Genomic DNA, 20,716 nt, shown 5'->3' on the forward strand with positions numbered 1-20,716 from the left:
GTCAAACAAATAAATAAACTCTTAAAAAAAAAAGTAGGTCCCCACAGTCACTTTCCCATCAACTAGGTTTCTTTTCTTTTCTTTAAGATTTTATTTATTTGACAGAGAGAGAGGGAGAGAGAGAGAAAGAGAATAAGCAGGGGGAACAGCAGAGGGAAAGGGAGAAGCAGGCTCCCTGCGGAGCATGGAGTCCCATGCAGGACTCTACCCCAGGACCCTGGGATCATGACCTGAGCCGAAGGCAGACGCTGTACTGACTGAGCCACCCAGGCGCCCCTCAGTTTCCTTTTCTTCCCAGCACTTATCAGTGTCAGAAATAATCTTGGTTATTCAATGATCTTATGCAACCAATATTTATTGTGCACCTACTATGTGCCAAGGACTTTTGTAATTGCCTCCGGATTGGACGTCCGGTAAAGGCAGGGTGACTGCCAGTCCCGTTCATCTGTGTTCGCCCAGTACCGTAGTGGCACACAGTAGGCACTTCGCACGTCGCCCGCCCCTCCCCCGTTCCAGGAAGTGCGGGGGCTGCAGCCGCCCGGCGGACCGCGATGCATTCTGGGAAAGCAGCAGCACCAGATCCAAGATGGCGGCCAGCAGGAGGCTGATGAAGGTAAAAGCCATTCTCCGGCGCCGGCCGGGCAGGGGGGGGCGGCGTCCCGGCCCAGGGTCCCCGCGGCGGGCCGGGACTCCTCGGGGCGTCGCCGCTCGGTTTCCCGTCCCTGTGTGGCCCCACCGCCCCCTTGCCCGCACGCGGGCTGAGGGAGGTAACGGGGCCGCCTAGGCCGCAGCCTGGGCGGGAGCGCCAGGCCGCGCTGGGAGCTGCCGCTGGCCCCTCCGCCCGGTTCCGGGCGTTCACGTCGCCCTCCGCCCGGAACCCGGCCAGGTCCTCCTCACGGTGGCCGCCTCCCGGACCGGGGGCGGCGTTGATGTGGGGGCCCGGCCGGGAGGTCCCAAACCGGGCGCCCTCGGGGAAGGCCCGAGCGCCGGAGCTCCGGCCGGGAGCCCGCGCCGCGGAGCCGCCCCGCCCTGGGCCGCAGCGCGCCGGCTTTAGAGCTCCGGAGGCCGGGAGGTTGGGAGGCTCGGGCTGGGGAAGGAAGGAGGAGGCCAGGCGACAAAAGTTAGGTCAGTTTGTTGGTGGGTCGTTTGAAATTGCTCTGGGTCCTAGCAAACTGTCGCCTTGTGACTGCAGAGTCACACAGCGGGCAAGTTCCAACTCCAGGAAGGCGTGGGGTCGGCCGCGTTCGCGGCGCTGTTCTTCTTCCCCGTCTCCTTTTCAACCTACCACTTAACAATCATCAGGATCTCCTTTCCCTGCCGAAGCAAAAGTGCCATTTTGGGGGATGGGGTGGGGGTTGGCTTCAATCGTTCGAACCCAAACTGGCCAAAGTTTATAAAAATAACTTGGTACTTTGTATCTTGCATGCAGCGGGGTGCCTTCTTGCTAAGTGGCTCCTTTGGTGAGGAATACAGATGCTAAACTGGCTAAATTCTTTCCCGAGTATGTTTGCCGTCCTCCGGAGCCAACCTCGTCAAGATTTGTGAGTCCGCGCCTGGATAGTGCTGCCGGGTTGCACCGGGCCGGAAATAAAAAAGACACAGGAGCTGATTTCCTGAGAGGAGATAAAGAGCTGGGGTTCCTCTTGGGCTTGGTGGAACTAGACATTGAACTTGGAGTCATAGCCTCTGGGCCCTCCCTCCCTGGGAACGTTTCCTTTCTTTTGTTCACTAAGGGCTGGGGACGGCATTTAACTTCATAAAACTGGATTGGAAGTGGGCACAAAAGAATAGTCAGCAGCTTCCAGACTTCTTCTCATCTTTTTTCTGCCGGTGACACCACCATTCACCCACCAGTCATCCAGATGAGAGGACTGTTATTCACTTACTTCCGTACACTACTTGCGGTCACCCATTAAGACTTGTGGATTTTACTTTAGAGGGAGTTCTTGAGTGTGCTTTCCTTCCTAATCTTACAGCAATTACCAGAATCCATATCCTCATCTCTCAGATGCCTTTCCAAGTACTACTGTTCTCCTCTGACTCCCCTTCTTGGACACCAGAATTCTTTTTCTAAAGCAAATATTTAATCTTTTCACTCCTGTTGAAGCCTCTGTGATCTTACTGTCCTCAGCAGTTAATCCTAACTTCTTATTTAGCATGTAAGACCCTTCTTAGGCTGGCTGAAAGTAATCTGTTTAGCCTCACGTCCCACCCCTTATTTTCCCACTACCCTTGCAAATCACAGTAGCTACCTTTTTTTTAAAACTGTTACTTTGTGCAGCCATGTACTTCACATTCATAATCATGTTTAATCTTCCCTGAAAAGTAGACATTCCCATTTTGTAGGTGGGAAAATGGAATGCTGAGAGATTTTGTTGGGTTGCCCCAGTTTTCCTAGCTTGGGAGAGTGAGCTGTAATCTCACTTCTGTTTGATTCCAGAGCCCCCTGCTCTTACTCAGTTGTTATATGGTCTTCCTTTGCACTTGCTTGGAGAAAGGCTGCCTTCCCCTTGCCTCTCCTCCCTTCCAGGGGAATCCTAGGTTCACTTCCAATGCCAGCTACTCTGTGAGGCCTTTGCCCCCATCCCCCTTCAGAGTAAGTTGTTTCCTCCTTTTTGTGACCACAGCACTTTCTTTGTGTTTCTCTTTGAGATTTTGTCCCAATCAGATTTGTGTTAGACTTGCCTTTCCTACTGGGTTCTGAGCTCCTCAAGGACAGGAGTCTTGACCTAATTCATCCCTGTATGGTATCTCCTAGTCTACCCCATTTGACCTAGTTTGGGGTTCCCAGGCTTCCAGGGGTCTGAGAGGGGAGTTAACTGTGGTTTTCAAAAAAATTGGAGCTTAGAGAAAATGTGTAACATTAACTGAATGCTTTTAAGTGCTAGATCATTTACATTAATTCTTTTCAATAACACTTAGAGTTAGTGTATTGTCATCTTTATTTTACAAATGAGAGAATTGTGAGGCTTTGATAGGTTGAGTGCTACCTAAGGTGGAGTAGCAAGCCGACCAGGGTGGGGAGAGATAAGAAGTTAAATCTCCCTAGCTTAAAATCCCAAGGTCCATGCCCCTTTCTTACTCCAAGGATGCTTGGAAGACTATGTAGTTTATTGAATTGTGGATGGAAATTCTTTTAGTTCAGTAGAGGAATGCTGGTTACATGATGCAGGTCATTGGCTCTGAGAGTCAGGGTTTAAGCTGGTTAGTTTAAAAAACAAACCCAAATTATTGATGCATGTTGATCAATACATGGAGTGGAAATAATAAAAGGCGTTTTCGATGATGAAAGAAATATGTTGAAAAATCAAATGAATTACATCTTTTTTTTTTTTATATTTTTTTTATTTATTCATTTGAGACAGAGAGCATGAGCAGGGGGATGTGCAGAGGGAAAGGGAGAAGCAGGCTCTCTGCTGAGCCGGAAGCCGGATGTGGGACTCTTGATCCTAGGACCCTGGGATCATGACCTGAGCCGAAGGCAGAGGTGTAACCATCTGAGCCACCCACACGCCCCAAATGAATTACATCTTAAAGAACTTTAGATTTCCTCAAAAACTATTATCCAGGACACTCACAGTCAAAAATTTCTTTGTAACAATGTCTGTAGATAGTATAAGATACATTATTAAAAGTAGAGTGATTTGCATATATTGGGCTGAGAAGTTATTTTAGGCAGGGTATGATCAAGTCTTTAATTTAAAACGCATTTGCCAGGGCGCCTGGGTGGCTCAGTTGGTTAAGCGACTGCCTTCGGCTCAGGTCATGATCCTGGAGTCCCGGGATCGAGTCCCGCATCGGGCTCCCTGCTCGGCAGGGAGTCTGCTTTGCCCTCTGACCCTATCCCCTCTCATGTGTTCTCTCTCATTCTCTCTCTCTCAAAATAAATAAAATCTTTAAAAAAAAAAAAAAGCATTTGCCAGGCACCTGGGTGGCTCAGTTGGTTTAGCGTCTGCCTTTGGCTCAGGTCGTGGTCCCAGGATCCTGGGAGTCCCACGTTGGGCTCCCTGCTCAGCGGGGAGTCTGCTTCTCCTTCTGCCCCTTCCCCCGCACTCTCTCTCTCAAAAATAATCTTAAAAAATAAAATAAAAAGCATTTGCCAAAAGGAGTAGCCTTTTTTCACATCCCTTTTTAGGAATTACAATGTTAATAAAACATTAAATATATTTTAATTAGCAAGCAGCAAATTCAGCATTGATGGCAACAGTGGGAATGTAACCATTGCTTCTATCAGGAAGGGAAATAGCTACAAAAGTGAAACCTGTAGCTGTGGTTAAGGAAATTGATTGCAGTCTGATCATTTCTTTTCAGCTTCTGAATTGCACACATCTCCCCTAAGGGCCCTCCAGCTGAGTATCTTCCCAGAGGGGCTTTTCTAAGTGAGGAAAGTTGTGGATTTAAGAAGTGGGGGTGACATTTTATTAGTTATTACGGTGTAACTGTTAAGATAAGGAATTGAGATTTGTAACAGCCTTTTAATGCTATTTAAATAATGTTCAGTTAGAGGGTGCCTGGGCCATTCATTCGGCGTCCTACTAGTGATTTCGGCTCAGGTCATGATCTCATAGGTCATGGGATCACTCCTCTCTTAGCGGGAAGTTTGCTTGGGATTCTCTCCCTCTGCCCCTCCCCCCACTCATGGTCATGCACACGTGCTCTTTCTCTCAAATAAAATTTTTTTTTAAAGATTTTATTTATTTATTTGACAGAGACACAGCGAGAGAGGGAATACAAGCAGGGGGAGTGGCAGAGGGAGAAGCAGGCTTCCCGCGGAGCAGGGAGCCCGATGTAGGGCTCGATCCCAGGACCCTGGGATCATGACCTGAGCCGAAGGCAGACGCTTAACGACTGAGCCACCCAGGCGCCCCTCAAATAAATCTTGAAAAATAAATAATGTTCAGTCAGAACTCCGTATTGGTGTACTTTCTCTCAGTCCATAATTACACATGAATAAGTAGGAGAAGTCATTAAATAACACTTCTTTCCTTGGAATTTATAGGCAATAAACTGGTTTGCTTTTGAGTACAAGTTTATGGTCTCTGAAGTTGGGTAATTAACACGACAGAGCAGTGAGTGTGTCTGGTAGGTGTATTGTGCGTGTCAGATGGTGAGGGGAGTTTTCCAGATGATGCTATGCCAGTATAAGTGTCCTGAATCCACTGGGTTTTGGGGAATTCAGAAAAGCATTGTATTTTTTTTTTTTATCCTAAATGTAAAATCCCAGTAAGTTGGGACTATTTCAGCCTCCCTTAATGGCACTCATTGTAAATGTTCTCCATTAAAAGAAAATTGGGACAGGCCCTGGAAAAGAGAGTGTACTTAGTTGTTGCAACATTTGCGACCTTCTTAAGGGTCTATATTACTAGAACAAAAATACTTGTCTTAGGGTACTTGGGCCTATTCCGGTTTTGTTACAACTCTATCAAGAGTTTGTCAAATTAGCATTGTATTGTACCAAGTCACTTAGACATATTCTCATTCTATTGAAAAGTACCACTAAATGTTCAAGAGATACTTCTATTTTCTTTGCTGTAGCACTAAGGGATTAAATTTAGAGAACCCCAAGATATCTCTCCTGAGCCCAGACTTTGTATCTAACCGCCTTGAGAGTTTCCCTTTGAATGGCATGTAGACCTGTAGTTGTCCAAGTTGATCTTGTGTCCCATGCTTCTCCTGTCTTGCCTTTCTTAGTTAATGATCCACTTGTCTACTCAGTCACCCAAGGAAGAACCTGGGGAAACCCACCTCGCCCCCTCTTCCCACATCTAGCCACCTGCCAGATTCTGCTGAACTAGGCCTTTATCTCTGGTCTTTGTGTGTCTTTTCTCAATACGCACTACTGCTTCCTTAGTTGAGGCCATCCATTGTGGTAGGACACCTGCATCGGATTCCTTGGTGGCTTCCTCTTATTCCTCACTAGTCTGTCCTCAGTCCCACATGATTCCTAACCAGCAGTTCATCAAAGAGAAGTGCACATGCTCAGGGCTCAGGCCCTGCTCTCAGAGATTAGAACCAAATTTAAGAGGTCAGGGCTCTGTATATAAAAACCCACATACCTTAGCATGTCCTACAAGGCCTGGTCTCGACAGTGTCTTCCCCCACTTGCCCATGGGATCCCCTAAACATACTTTGCACCCTTGGGTCTCTTAATGGGCATCCCTGCCTCTTCTCTACATCAGGGTAATTTCTTGTCCTTTAAGACTCAGTTCACAGGGCACCTCCTCTTGGCTCTGCACTCGAGGAGCTCAGTGAGGGAGAAAAATGGCATGCCTCTAGAACAAAGAAATCCTGGGCTGTCCACTCTATGCTGAATGTATGCCAGCTGAATAATGGAGTACAGGGGAGGGAAAGATCCTCTGACATTGATAAGAAGGTGGAACTTGGTCTGGCCCTTGAAGAATAAGCAAGGGTCTGGGTTGTTGAGGGGAGGGGCCTGGCAGCCAGTGAGGTTAAGTAGCTTTCATCCCTTAAAGTGGATGTGGGCAGTGGCTATGAGAGATGCCCTGGGGAACCCTGGTGACAGTTCACCTACCTCCCAATACGGTTGCCTGCTTCTGACCTTGTGCTGTCCCTTTCTTAGGTTTTAGTTAGGCCAGCCCTGAGGAATTTTCCAGAAGCACTGGGTAAGTGGCCTAGTTTTACCCTAGGTTGGTATATCCAGTGCACCTGGCCCTCCAGAACTGTAAGCCTTCCCTCCCTCCCTCTGCCCTAGCAGGGCTAAGTTCTCCGGCCAGCGACTGGACGACTTGTCTCTCCATGAAGGGGCGTTGCGGAGGGCGATGCTGATGTGTTTAAGGACAGGTGGCAAAGAGATGCCTGGGCCTTTAAGTTGAGGGGGTCAGATGTATGCTCAGCTTCAGGATCCAGGAGAAAGCAGCAGGCTTCTCACGTGTGAGAGCTTTTGTCTCCAGGTTTCCTCTAGCCAGCCTCGTCCTGTCTGTCCTTAAGGGCATAGATAAACCTAACCCTCACCCCAGTAAAAAGACGGGAGGAAAGGATCTTTCATTCAGGGCAAAGCTATCGAGAGTAAGAATACAGTATACTGAGTAAGAGCTTCTGGAGGGGTGCCTGGGTGGCTCAGTCAGTGAGGCATCTGTCTGCCTTTGGCTCAGGTCATGATCCCAGGGCCCTGGGGTCGAGCCCCACGCTGGGCTCTCTGCACTCTCTTCTCCCTCTCCCTCTGCCTGCTCTTCCTCCTGCTTGTGCTCTCCTGCTCTCTCTGTCAAATAAATAAATAAAATCTTAAAAAAAAAAAGCTTCTGGAGATTGCGTATCCTGGGCCTGCCACATCTTAATTGGAGGTAACTTGGGCAAGTTACTTAATCTCTTTGTGTTAGTTTATTTCACCTGTGTTTGAAAGTGAACTAAATTAGTATATATCACATGTTCTGGAGAGTGCTTAGCATATCCTAAGTGTGAGATACCTGTAGGTTATTATTTATTTGACAGAGAGACACAGCGAGAGAGGGAACACAAGCAGGGGGAGTGGGAGAGGGAGAAGCAGGCTTCCCGCCGAGCAGGGAGCCCGATGTGGGGCTCGATCCCAGGACCCTGGGATCATGACCTGAGCCGAAAGGCAGACGCTTAACGACTGAGCCACCCAGGTGCCCCTATTATTATTATTATCATCATTATTATTATCATCATTATTATCATCGGCAGTCAGCAAGACATGTCCTCCTGACAGCAGCCTGTCAGGAGGGGAGAGCTCAGTGCTGAAAAGGTGGGTTGGGCCAGGTAGGGGCAGCATACCTGGACATGATCTCACCATAGGCAGAGCCCATTCTCTTTCCCTCCCCTCTCTCCTGCCTCTTGAAATAACCTGTTCCTTAAGGTTAGCTAGAGGTTTCTTTTTTTTTTTTTAAGATTTTTATTTATTTATTTGACAGAGAGAGCGAGAGAGCACAAGCAGGGGGAACAGTAGAGGGAGAGGGAGAAGCAGGCTCCCGGCTGAGCAGGGAGCCTGATGCGGGGCTCGATCCCAGGACCCTGGGATCATGACCTGAGCCGAAGGCAGACGCTTAACCATCTGAGCCACCCAGGCGCCCCTAGCAAGAGGTTTCTTTTTTTTTTTTTTTTTTAACGCAGAAGCTAAATCTTTATAAATAGAATTAACATGCATTTTAGTGACAGTATGAACTGTGAGTTCAAGAGATGCTGTTGCGCTCTTTCTAACCTGTGGTGTGTGGTTGTAGTCTTGGGAATGGCTTTTTTTAGGAGACCAGTGCCAGACTTTCCCACATTTTCTTCCAGAAGCATTTTCAGTTAAGCTACATGGCTGCATTTTGATTATTATGTTCGGGATCTCTCAACAGAAGTCTGAAATGTGTCTGATGAGGACTCACCGATTAAGCTGGGGAATGGTGCGGGGTCTTTGTAAAGTGTGATAAGATTAAATTAGATTTAGTCTTTGAAACTCTCTCCTAGCAAGAGGTTTCTTGAGACAGCTGTGTGAATATGTCTTTGTTCAAAGATGTATACTTTTCTCAGCAAAATTGAAAAGCTCTTGAATTCAAAATTTGTCTTCCCAGTATCTTAAAATCTCACCCTTGTATTATTTCTTCCTGTCCTGTGTGTATTTTTTTTTTTTTAAAGATTTTATTTATTTGACAGAGAGAGACACAGCGAGAGAGGGAACACAAGCAGGGGGAGTGGGAGAGGGAGAAGCAGGCTTCCCGCCGAGCAGGGAGCCCGATGCGGGGCTCGATCCCAGGACCCTGGGATCATGACCTGAGCCGAAGGCAGACGCTTAATGACTGAGCCACCCAGGCACCCCTGTCCTGTGTGTATTATGTGCAGTGCAGTGACTGTCACTGTGTCCAAAGATGAGCCCAGGTGCAATGGAAGGCACCAAAAGGTGCTGAGCTGGGAGGAGGGGGTGGGAATTTTTTTTTTTTTAATTTAACTTTATTTTTTTTAAAGTTTTTATTTATTTATTTGAGAGAGAGAGAATGAGAGACAGCATGAGAGGGAAGAGGGTCAGAGGGAGAAGCAGACTCCCCGCAGAGCAGGGAACCCGATGCGGGACTTGATCCCGGGACTCCACGATCATGACCTGAGCCGAAGGCAGTCGCTTAACCAACTGAGCCACCCAGGCGCCCCGGGGGGTGGGAATTTGAAGGGAATTCTCTTTCTCTTTTTTTTTTTAAAGAGATTTTATTTATTTATTTGAGAAAGAGAGTAAGAGAGCTCACACATGCGCGCAAGGAGAGGGAAAGAAAGGGAGAGAATCCGACCCTGGGCTGATCCCACAAACCGGAGGTCATGACCTGAGCCAAAACCAAGAGACGGATGCTCAACTGGCTGATCCACCCTAAGGACACTCTTAAATAAGTAGTTGCAGTCCCAGAAATAACGCTGTTGCTTTTTGTCTTCTCTTTCAGCCCTGAAGCAGAAAGTTAAGGAAGGTTGCTTCTGGTGGCTGTTCCGCTTTCCTCCTGGCCCTTTGCGTAGTCTGTTTAGAATTCCAGAGGTGCGAGGGGCCCCCTTGACAGACAGGAGGCTGAGGCTTGGGGGCCACCACCCACAGGCTCACAGTGAAGTCGGGCACCCTCACTGCCCAGGCCTCCCTGCCCTCTGTCTTGCTCCTGCTCTTCACATGGCTGCTTCTGGTTTTTAAGGAAGGACATGGTGGAGAGGAGGAGAATTCATTTCAGGTTAGGTGGTGGTTTAGGTTTTGTTCAGTTTTTAACATTTCCAGGTCTGTGTTGATTGTAGTTTTCTGTACTTCATGATCTTGGTCAGATTTTGTTCCCGCTTCTTTACCAGCATAGTTCAGCTGAGGAGTGAAATACTGTTTTGACAGTCCCTGGCCCAGCAGGTACATTTGCCAGCAAAGCAATCAGTAATGTCAAATCCAGTGCTCATGGTGGTGCTCTGTCTTTCTGAGAGGGGAGGCAGCCTGACTCTGTCACAGGATTGGAGAATGGGTACAACTCAGAAGTTGAACAGCCTCTGAGTCCCTTCTGACATGGTAAATAGAATATCTACTTCACACCAGTGTACCTCTTGTTAAGAAAACGCAGCACAGAAGAGCTAACCTTACAGGAGGAGACCTGCCATGTGTTTTCCACATGGGGTTCTCATTCTGGTCACTTGTGCTGGGGTGCTGGACTCTGGAATATGTGATGTAGGTCAAGAATGCCAGGTATAACCATGTTCAGATGGGGACAGAAACCTATTCCAGGGGCAAGACCAACATCCAGAAGCTGACTGTGTGTGGAGCTGGCGTCAGAGCCCACTCAGCTGGGACCCGGGCCATGCTCATCTCTTGAGAAGTGGCCCACCACCCTGGAGCAGTGTGCTATGGTTGAATAACAGGGACCTGAGTTCAGATCTTAACCTCTGCCACGGACTCGTTTCTGTCACACTGGTTGTGATAATAACTAAGTGTAAGATGGTATACTGCTGACCCATGGAAGGGGTGATGTGTTGTTGTGGGTCCCGCCTCCTTTGCTGAGTATTCATTGAAATAAGAGAATCATGTTTGGGGGGCTCTGAAACCTTATGTTTAGATGTACAGTATTTTGGAATTATTAAAGTCATGATTTAGTGTCATTGCCACCGGTTGCTTTGTGCAAGCTTGGAAAGCACATTTCTTTCAAAATTATTACTTGGCTCCTGTCACACAAAAAAGCAGGAAGTAGTTTTTTCAAATTATTAATGTCCCACCAATTGTGTAGCTGGTACTTGAGAGTGATACTGTACTTAGATTTAAGGCAGGTTTGTGTCACTTTCCCTTAGGCATCCAGCTTCATCTGCCAGGTTTCATTTTGCCTGGACAAGAGGAGCCTAGAAACGTTCCTTGCACAACATAAACACTTAATGACCAGCTGTGAAGGGTTAGGGCAAATGCTGTATATGTTCACGCTTTTGTCATAAATCTGGGGAAGTGCTATTCCAGAGCAGGCTGAGCCCTCCCAGGATCCTGCTCAGGAAATAGGAGCCCCTTCGCTGCCTGTTTGCAGTGGAAGTCTTCACCACCCTCACCCACTGCTTTGTGTGGCTGAGAGATTCTACTTCTGCCTCCAGTCCTGGCCGTACCCTGTAAAAGGCCTGTGACTTGGGCCTCTCTGAACTTTAGCTTTACCATCTCTAAGAGGAAGCTAAATATGCCTGACCTGCCTGGCTTCAGGGGTGTTGTGAGTTTCTAGTCCTATTCTGTTGTAAACACTGCAGAGTATTGTAACCAACCACCTCTCACGCTTCTCTCTCAGGGTCTTGCTCCTGCTTTTCACGCGGCTGCTTTGGGTGCCTATCTCCTGCACTGAAGGCACACACCTGTAGCATCTTAATTTCTGGAGACTACCTCCAGAAATAACTGGCTCTTTCCTAGAAGACCACCTGTTCCCTAGCATCACTCCGTTTCTATATGGTGTTTTTTATTGTTTTATTTTCCCATTTCTGTTTTTTGTTGGGATTTTGAAGGTGATGACACTAAGCTGTTGCCCTCCAAGGGGGAGTGTGGTGGTTATATATTCTTAGCAACTCCTCGACCTTATATTTCCTTTTCCTTTTTTCTTTCTTTCTTTCATTGAGATACAGTTGATCAGGTCATTTCTGGAAAAGCTTTGTGCCAACAACTATAAACATATGTCTTTTTTTTTTTTTAACATGACAAATTTTTTTTTTAAAGATTTTTATTTATTGAGAGAGAGAGAGAATGACAGAGAGACAGCATGAGAGGGTGGAGGGTCAGAGGGAGAAGCAGACTCCCCGCTGAGCAGGGAGCCCGATGCGGGACTCGATCCTGGGACTCCAGGATCATGACCTGAGCCGAAGGCAATTGCTTAACCAACTGAGCCACCCAGGCGCCCATGACAAACTTTTTTTTTTTTAAGATTATTTATTTGGGCACCTGGGTGGCTCAGTTGGTTAAGCATCTGCCTTTGGCTCAGGTCATGATCCCAGGGTCCTGGGATTGAGTCCAGCATCAGGCTCCCTGCTCAGTGGAGAGCCTGCTTCTCCCTCCCTCTGCTGCTCCCTCTGCTTATGTGCCCCCTGCTTATGCGTGCACACATGCTCTCTCTCTCAAATCTTTTTTATTTGAGAGAGAGCACACGCAAGCGCACAAGCGGTGGGGGAAGGGCAGAGAGCAGAGGGGAGAGCTGAAGGCAGATGCTTAACTGACTGAGCCACTCAGGTGCCCCCATATTCATTTCTAATTTAAGACCCTATGAGTTGTGGTCATAGGCTGTCAACGCCATACCATGTCTATTCCCTGTTGTGTAGAGTAGGGAATGTATGTCGGTGCCTCGACACTGTCTTGGATTTTAAGAACTATAGTGATACAATTACGGAAGGGAATGAAACTAACATTAATTATCTATCAAGGGTGCTAAGTGTTAAGCACTGTATAAAGTTTCTTGTAATTCTCAGTAGAGCCCTGTGAAGTTGGTTTCCTATTTTTCAGGTGAGACTACTGGAAGACTTGGATCTTCAGGTGGTATGAAGGGTGGGGTGGGGGTTTAGGCCCAGGCCTGTCTGGCTCCAGAGGGCTCTGCTCTTTCTAGTCCAGTGACAATTTGACAGCTGTTGAAGCAACTGCATGTCAAATCAAAATATGTTCTGTATAATATATAAAAATAGTGTTGAAGAGAACGGTTGGGGATTGCAAAATACTGATTTTTTTGTCTATAGGAATCCAGAACAGAGAACAGTAAAATAAGCAATGTAAATCATAGTAAGCGTTCATTTTTTTAAAAAAAGTTCAGAAAGATTTCCAGGTTTCTGTTACCACAGACTTGTTGGGGTAAAAAGGATTCCTTACATTGCTTCTGTGTGCCTGGCTCAGTGGGAGGTGTTAGCTCTTTTAGGAGCTTATTTCTAGTCATGGAAATGACAGTGAATTAATCAGGGCCTCAGTGTCTTCCTTTGTAAAAGACCAGATTGGATGAGCATGGTGGGTTTTTTTTTTTAAGATTTTATTTATTTATTTGAGAGAGAGAGAGTGAGAGAGAGATCACGAGCAGGGGAGAAAGGTGTAGAGGGAGAAGCCGACTCCCTGCTGAGCAAGGAGCCCCATGCGGGACTCTTCCAGGACCCTGGGATCATGACCTGAGCCGAAGGCAGACGCTTAACCAACAGAGCCATCCAGGTGCCCCGTGCATGGTGGTTCTTTTTTTTTTTTTTTTTTTTAATGTTTTATTTATTTATTCATGAGAGTCGGAGGGAGGCAGAGGCAGAGGCGGAACTCGATCCCAGGACCCTGGGGTCATGACCTGAGCCGAAGGCAGACGCTTAACCATCTGAGCCATCCAGGCGCCTGTGCATGTTGGCTCTTAAGCAGGGGTGCGCCTCACTGTTACTGGGGGATCCCCCGGCACAGGTGCCCAGCCTTGCTCTGGAGATTCTGATTCTGCAGGTCTAGAATGAGGCCTAGGCACGATTCAGGCTTTCTCCCTCCACCCTCCCTCTTTGCCCCTCCTCTCTGCATATGAGTGTTGAATAATTCCCCTGGGGCCTTTGGGTGCACTCTCTGATTGAGAGTCCCCCAACATTAGTTATCACTCCAGCCAAATTTGGCTCCCAGCTGCTTCCCAAACACACCCGGTGATTTCTTCCTTCCACGGCCCTGTATACATTTCTAACACACGGACACACCTGTTCTCTTCTCTGCAGTGGTTTGGTTTTTCCCCATCCTTCAAGGCCTGTCTGACAGCCTCTCTTCCATGAACCAATTACCCTCTGCTGTTGCTTGCTGGGCCTCCCTTGCTCCAGGTTCCTAGAATAGGGCTTCTCTGCTATTCTAACCTCATCTCAACAGCCAATAAGATGGCGCTCAGCTTTACTTTCTGTGGTTCCTTTAGGGGTACAGTGTGCTCTTTTCCACTCAACAAATATGAAATTACAGGATGCTATCGAATATAAAATTTTATTTATTTGTGAGAGAGAGAGCACAAGAGGGGGTAGGGTCATAGGGAGAAGCAGACTCCCCGCTGAGCAGGGAGCGTGATGCAGGACTCGATGCCGGGACTCCGGGATCATGACCTGAGCCGAAGGCAGTTGCTTAACCAACTGAGCCACCCAGGCACCCTCAAATATGCTTTTTTTAAACTGTATAAGCACCCCTACCTTGTGACTTGCTGTCCATAGCATTGATTTGACATCTGAAGCAGCTCTGGCTTTCACAGCTCATTTTTCCTCTGTACACCTGTCTGGATTTTTTAAAGAGGACCATGGTCACAAGCTAGTTACGAATCACTGGCTCCTGAAGGGTTGTCAGGTCCTGTGTGAGGGTTGTCTGGGGAGATTTTGAATGGTTGCCTTTCCAGCACCCATCATAGATCTCCAAAAAAAAAAAAAAAAAAAGACCTTGTTAAACACTTTTCCCTAACTCAGAGGCATACATCATAGTTGTGTGACAGAGAGCCCACTGTGTATAGCTGTCTCCTGCTGTCCTCTCAAGGATGAGCTGAAGCTTCCATGCAGGAGTAGTCCACCCCTGCTGGAGTCAGGGCTGTCTCCTGTTAGTCCCTCGGGGCTGTTAGGCAGTGATCTGTTTCTGGAGCTTGCTGCACTCTGGCCTGGCATGGGCATCAAGCTCTCTGGGCAGGAGTCTAGGCAGTGGGCTTTTCCCCTTTTGAAGAGCTGGGCAGCGCACTCACGCTCTTTTGGGTTCCCTCAATACACTGAGATCCACCTCTGGGTTCAGAAATAGACCTCATTTTGAGAAGCATTGTTGTCTTTCTCCTTCACCACTTGCCCTGGCTGGGAAGTCTGCTCTCCCCTGCCTGGAGAAGGAATGAGCTAGTTGGCTGGTTCTGCTTTCCCTTGTGCTCTTCTTTCGGTTTGTCAGTATGGCACTATCAGCCTGGAGCAGTTGACCCAGGACAGCTTCTTGCAGAACTGAAACAAACCTTTGTGGGCATATTTTGTAAGCTCCTGTCATTCTTAGAGGCTTTGGTCTTCCTGATTCTGTTCTAGAGCTGGGCCACTCTCAGTTTTCCTTTGTCAGGTCCCTTTTTTCCCCCTCATTTGTAATAATATCCTTTTGAATTTAAACTCTGAATTTACATTGGTTTCTTTAAATTCCTTCTCAGGATCATTCTCAGTTATAGGGGTGCACTTTTGCTTGAGGATTTGTCAAGCCTCTAAAGTCATCTTGCCTTTTTGAGTCTCAGACCTTCATATCAATCTGTCTTTTCTCTGAATGACTTGAATCCATCTTCTTCAAGTTGTTCTTGGTGGAGGTGTGATTGACATTTGGGGCCTAATGGTTCTTGACTGGAGGACCTCCTGTGCAATGCAGGACTTTTAGCATCCTGGCCACTGATGGTGTCAGGGGTTCTCAGCAGCTGGGGCTCTAGAGGATGTTGGGATATCAGGGTGGGGTGGTGTCAAAATGCTTGGCATGTAATGGGCAGGGCTCGGGATGCTCAAGTGCAGAGTCCTGCCTGGATGCTGGCACCACCCTGTTGAGAAAGGCTCTCCTAGGGCTGCCCAGCATTCCCTGGAGATTATAGGGCTTGCTTGCTTGCTTGCTTGTCTTGGTTTCTCTCACTTCTGCCTTATAATCACTTCTTCCTTGTTGGTTAGAATTATGCAAAGGAGGTTGCTTCTTCCGCTCTTTGGTGAGCTTAACTTGACAGCAAGGTAAATTGAGAGTTTATCTGATAACCAGCAATTGATAACTGAGCTTTGGAGTCCTTGAGTCTCCCAGTTCTGCCAACATTAGTGTCACCCTTCCTCTCTGGCAGGGGGTAGGAGGGATGGCATCCTCTCCCTCAGTACGGTTTTTATCTTTGTGCATGTATCTTTCTCTCTCTCTCTTTTTTTTTAAGTAGGCTCCATGCCCAGGGTGGGGCTTGAATTCGTGACCCTGAGATTGAGTTGAGTACTGACCGAGCCAGCTGGGGGCCCCAATGTTCATATGTCTCTTGATATCAGAGCACCAGTAGGTGCCCTCTCTGCACCCCTGCCCACAGTGCCCACTCCTTCCTCCCTTTGTCTTGAGCAAGGTGCAGGTTTTCACTGCCATCTTACAGTTGAGTCTCATCTTGCCATATTTTTGTAATTCTTTTGAAATTTACCTTCTTGGGTTTATTACTGATACTTCCTATTGTTAGTATGTGGATTTCTGAAACCATAGAGTATATGTACAGATTATTTTACAACAAATTTCCTTCCATGAAAATTGAATTTAATCTCATTGGTTGTCCAGTTTCAAACTTCTATCTGGAATTGTTTTCCTGCCTATATTTGGTTTAAAACATTTCTGATAGCTTGGTAGGATTTGTCTCTAGCTGGGAATCTTACTCTAGTATCTTGCACCAGGGACCAGAAAATCAAATACATGGAGAGCCTTTCCCATCCTAGAGCCTTTTTTTCCTCCCCAGTCCCCAGCTTCCTGTCCCTTCACTATCCTGATAATTAAGCAAGTGTTTGAGCATGACTGGAAGCTCCTGGGGCTTTTAGATCCCTGCCATCAAGCTTGCCCTCATGGAACTTATATGCTGTTTGGGGAGTGGGACAGAGTGGTAGAGTGAGATTTATTTATTCCCCCTCCTGAAGGCTTCATTGTCCCCAGGGGAGCATTTCTGATGAGTCCTCATCATTAGCAGGAGGACCAGATGGCAGTTGGCAGGTTGAGTGGTCTCTCAGGTTCCATACTGTCCTTCCTGCAGGCTCAGGAAGAGGGGCCGGACCATGCCTTCCCCACTGCAGGGGCCACAACCACTGCAACTAGCTTCCTTATGGAAGCTGAGCGTTGCTTAGAAATGGAGCTCTTCTCTCAGTGGCAGTGGCTCTCTCTTCTCACTGTGTAGCTTGTTAAAAATCCACATTTCAGACTCCACCCCACAGTTGCTGGACCAGAATTTCCAGGACTGGGGCCTAAGCCCAGATGGTTGTGGTGAGCAGCTAGGTTTGACAAGCAGCAGCACCCTGTGGGAAGAAACTTGGTCGGGTGTGTCACCTGCCATGAAGCACCAGCATGTCCCATCTGTCTGTTCTGCGTGTTCATTTGCGACACTGTTCTCAGCCTGCTCTATGCCGGGCACACACACATCCTCCAACTTAGAACCTGTAACGCTGGCTCGTTCCTACTTCCTCTGGAATTGTTTCCCCAGGGGACCTTCTGAACTGTTGCCTGTGTGATGGGAATGTGGGGTGCAAAGGATCTTTTGGGCTTGATGGAGAGGCTGGTTCGGAACGTCTGTGCCATTGTGAGCCACACCACACAAGGAAGGGCTTCTCAGTTGCAAAAGGGTGCATGGGCTAGACCAACAAGGAGGAAGCCAGGGCCATTGAGGAAGCTGTCCTGCCTGCTCAGCTGGGTGGTGCTCTAGGGATGTAGAAGAAGGTACCCAAGAGATGCAGAGGAGGCTTGTGTACCAAGGACAAGAGGCCAGGTTGGGACATTGGAGGGATTGTGTCAGTGCAGGGGTCTGAGAATGGAGGAATTTTGGGAATGTGAGCAGGCTGGCCCACATTGGGTCTTGGGTCATAATGCCTGCTGGGTGTTGACTGGAGTTGTTGGAAAAGCAGTGGTGCACAGTTGAAAAACAAGTGACAGACAATTGTAGACTAAAGACCTCTCAGGCAGGGCCCTGAAGTGGTTAGTCCCTGTGGTCATGGTTTCTGGACGAAATGGCATTTGCTGCATGGACAGTTTGCAAAGGGTTCTGTTGCATACAATAGGGTTTCCCCTTCATTGTGTTCAGCTGTGGGTCTTAACTACTGTTTTGAAGCCGAGGAAACGGAGGGCCAGTGAAAGGCTCCTGTCCCCCTCCCCATCCCAGACTGGATAGTTGTTCTCTTTGCCGAGTGTCCATGCTGAGTCTGAGATCTGAAATCACACTTATGCACTGGGTAGAAAACCTGGTGGGTATGTGTTTGCTCCTAGTCCTCAGCATCTGACTCATAGCTTAATAAATCTTGGTTGGAAGGAGTCAGGTCTGTAGCACCTTTCTTGCACCCCTCCTGCGTTGCTGCCCTGTGCAGGGGTCTGAGGGTGTTCAAGCAGAGGTCTGGTGACCAGCCCCAAGAGGAGGCGATATGTCTGCAGAAGGAGGTTATCTGTCCCACTAAGTTCTGTGGGGTCACTGAGGTGGGGGCCTGTCTAGGTCTGGGGCATGGGTTTGAGGGGACCACTGTGGCTCCAGGCCTCTTAACCAGACTGGGCGCAGACTAGTCCACACTCTGAAATTTGGTCATCACTGGTGTTGGCACTCGGTTTAATTTGAGGGAGTCAGGAGGGATCTTAATGTGTGGTGCTTTCCCGTGTTTGACACCCCTTTATGCTTTGTTAATCAACAGGAGCTTGAAGAAATCCGCAAATGTGGAATGAAAAACTTCCGTAACATCCAGGTTGATGAAGCTAATTTATTGACTTGGCAAGGGCTTATTGTTCCTGTGAGTATTGAACACTTCCACTTCTTACCAGATTATTCTTCAAGGTGATGTGTGTGTTGGGCTTACCTCTCCGCTCCCAAGTAGGCTCTTAGGTGAGGCAGCCAACAGATGCACAGAAGCGGGCTGTCCCTAGGATATAATGAGGCAGGGACCTTAGCCTCAGGTGCATGAGTAGAATCCCATCTTTGCACTGATTTTGTAACATTCTGGGGGGCCCCCCCCGAGCTTTCCATGTCTGTGGTTATTGCCAGGGGAAAGGAGCATGTTTTTGCGCTCCTGGCTTCCCTGGCTTCTCTGTGCCTGGCCCCGTTTGTCCAGACGGGGCTGCCTTCTCTGACCTCTCTTGGGAGATGGCGGCTGTTCCCATCTAGATCTTTTCTTTGCTTCCCTGCCTGGTTTTGCATCTGTGTGTCTAACTCTCTGGACACTTGCATTCCAGGCTTTATTCCTGGTACCCTCCAATATGTGCCTTCCATTGGTTTCAGATCCCTTTGCCTAATGGCCTACCTGGTCCCCTCACCCATTGTCTTGTTTGGGGCTTCTGCCTCTACTTTCTGACCCCCACAGCTCCTCCTCCCTCTGCCTCACAGACGTCTGCCTTCATATGGTCTCAGGCTTGCTCCTAGCAATGGCCTTCCTGTCCTCTTGATTTAGTGTCTGCTCTTTCTCCATCCTTTCATCTCCTCCCCCCTTGAGAGCCTCATCCGGTACTAACTCCAGTTTGCAATCCCAGTTTCTCCCACCCTCCTGGAACCACCTCACACTGAGCACGTGGGCTCCCCTCTGTTCTCACGCCTCAGGCTCGGCAGCCCTAGAGCCTGCTTGCCTCTCGAGCCTTGGGAGCCTGTGCAGCGCCCGGTTCTGTGACCTTGTGCCCCTCACTGCTGTCCTGCCGCTGCTTCCTCTGAGCTCTTAGACACGGACTTTGTTTAGTCCCCTGCCTTTCTCTCGTGCTGTTTCTTGGGGCCCCTGCTTCTTCCAGCATCATAGATGACTAGATCATTGCTGTACATGAAGGAGTCCTGTCCTTGCCTCTATTCCTGCCCTCTCCCCAGAACCACACCATCTGTCCATGAGGTGGCCTCACTTGGACGCCGTGTGCCTTCCAGTCTCCCCAGCTCCCGACCAGGACTTCATCTCGAGTGCTCCCTTCCTTCCTGTTCTTCTGTCTCCACTGCCTTCTCTTTTCATCCCCACTTTCCCCATGAGCCTCAGGCCCTTTTCCTGTGCCTGTCCCTGCCCTGCATCGATGTGCAGAATCTTTCCTTATGGGCAGATTGGCTACTTTAACCAAAGGAGAACACAGAACATGCTTAGTAGATGTTTTCTTCTCAGTGCCGGTTTTAAAAGTCCTTGCAACTTGAACAGCAGCTATTGGATTCATGCTTTATTTTCCTGATCATTTGAATAACGAAGGAAAGATACGCTTTTGTAGTGTTTCAGTACACACTCAGAAATTTTAAATGTGGCAGCATCCAGTCTGGTTTTGAGGGTGAGTCCTTGAGATTTCTCCAGGCTTGGAGATGGTGGGACTCAGGGCACAGTGTGTAGATGGTACAGGAGCCCCTTGGCTAGGAAGGTTTACCAGTGACCCCAGGGCTTACCTACTGTAGGGAATTGTTAGGTGCCAAGTGGAAGGATGGCCAGGACCATCTGACCTGTCCCTTTTCTAATTGAGATTTTTGTATCCTACTGATATAAGAAAGAGTTAATCCATGGATCTTTTTTTTTTTTTTTTTAAAGATTTTATTCATTTATTTGAGAGAGAATGAGATAGAGCATGAGACGGGGGAGGGTCAGAGGGAGAAGCAGGCTCCCCGCCGAGCAGGGAGCCCGATGCGGGACTCGATCCCGGGACTCCAGGATCATGACCTGAGCCGAAGGCAGTCGCTTAACCAACTGAGCCACCCAGGCGCCCCTCCATGGATCTTTTGAAAAATGATAAGAATGAGTGGGACGACTGGGGCGCCTGGGTGGCTCAGTCGTTGGGTGTCTGCCTTCGGCTCAGGTCATGATCCCAGGGTACTGGGATCGAGCCCCGCATCGGGCTGCCTGCTCTGCGGGAAGCCTGCTTCTCCCTCTCCCACTCCCCCTGCTTGTGTTCCCTCTCTCGCTGTCTCTCTCTGTCAAATAAATAAATAAAATCTTAAAAAAAAAAAAAAAATGAGTGGGACGGTTTTGAGCATTCAGATTTGGGCAGTCTACCCTGTGATCTCAGTGGCCTGAGAGTGCAGGCCGGCTCCAAGGGTAGGTGGTTGTCATCAGGCTCTGCCCAGAGTATGCCCCAAGGCCTCCCTCTGGTGTCCTGTTGGTGGAGCCTGTGGAATGGGCTATGGTTTCATAAGTCCAAGGTGGAGACTCT

The 20,716-nt window shown here is 48.3% G+C and overlaps 1 protein-coding gene across 2 annotated transcripts in view; it reads left to right on the forward strand.

The window, feature by feature from the left end:
* The first annotated feature begins 495 nt into the window (after positions 1-495).
* UBE2L3 (ubiquitin conjugating enzyme E2 L3) overlaps positions 496-20,716 on the forward strand; it is a 56,877-nt gene continuing 36,656 nt past the window's right edge. The window contains exons 1-2 of one of the 2 annotated variants that reach the window (XM_045887184.2): positions 496-613; positions 18,259-18,354. In XM_045887184.2, coding sequence (XP_045743140.1) covers positions 587-613; positions 18,259-18,354 — 123 coding nt within the window. In that variant the 5' untranslated portion in view covers positions 496-586. The remainder of the gene's footprint in view (positions 614-18,258; positions 18,355-20,716) is intronic. The other variant, XM_045887185.2, reaches the window with a different exon arrangement.

The sequence above is a fragment of the Mirounga angustirostris genome, unplaced genomic scaffold (genome assembly GCF_029215605.1).
Source record: "Mirounga angustirostris isolate CCGP_5_RB_7025 unplaced genomic scaffold, mMirAng1.0.hap1 SCAF_14, whole genome shotgun sequence".
NCBI classification, from domain to species: domain Eukaryota; kingdom Metazoa; phylum Chordata; class Mammalia; order Carnivora; family Phocidae; genus Mirounga; species Mirounga angustirostris.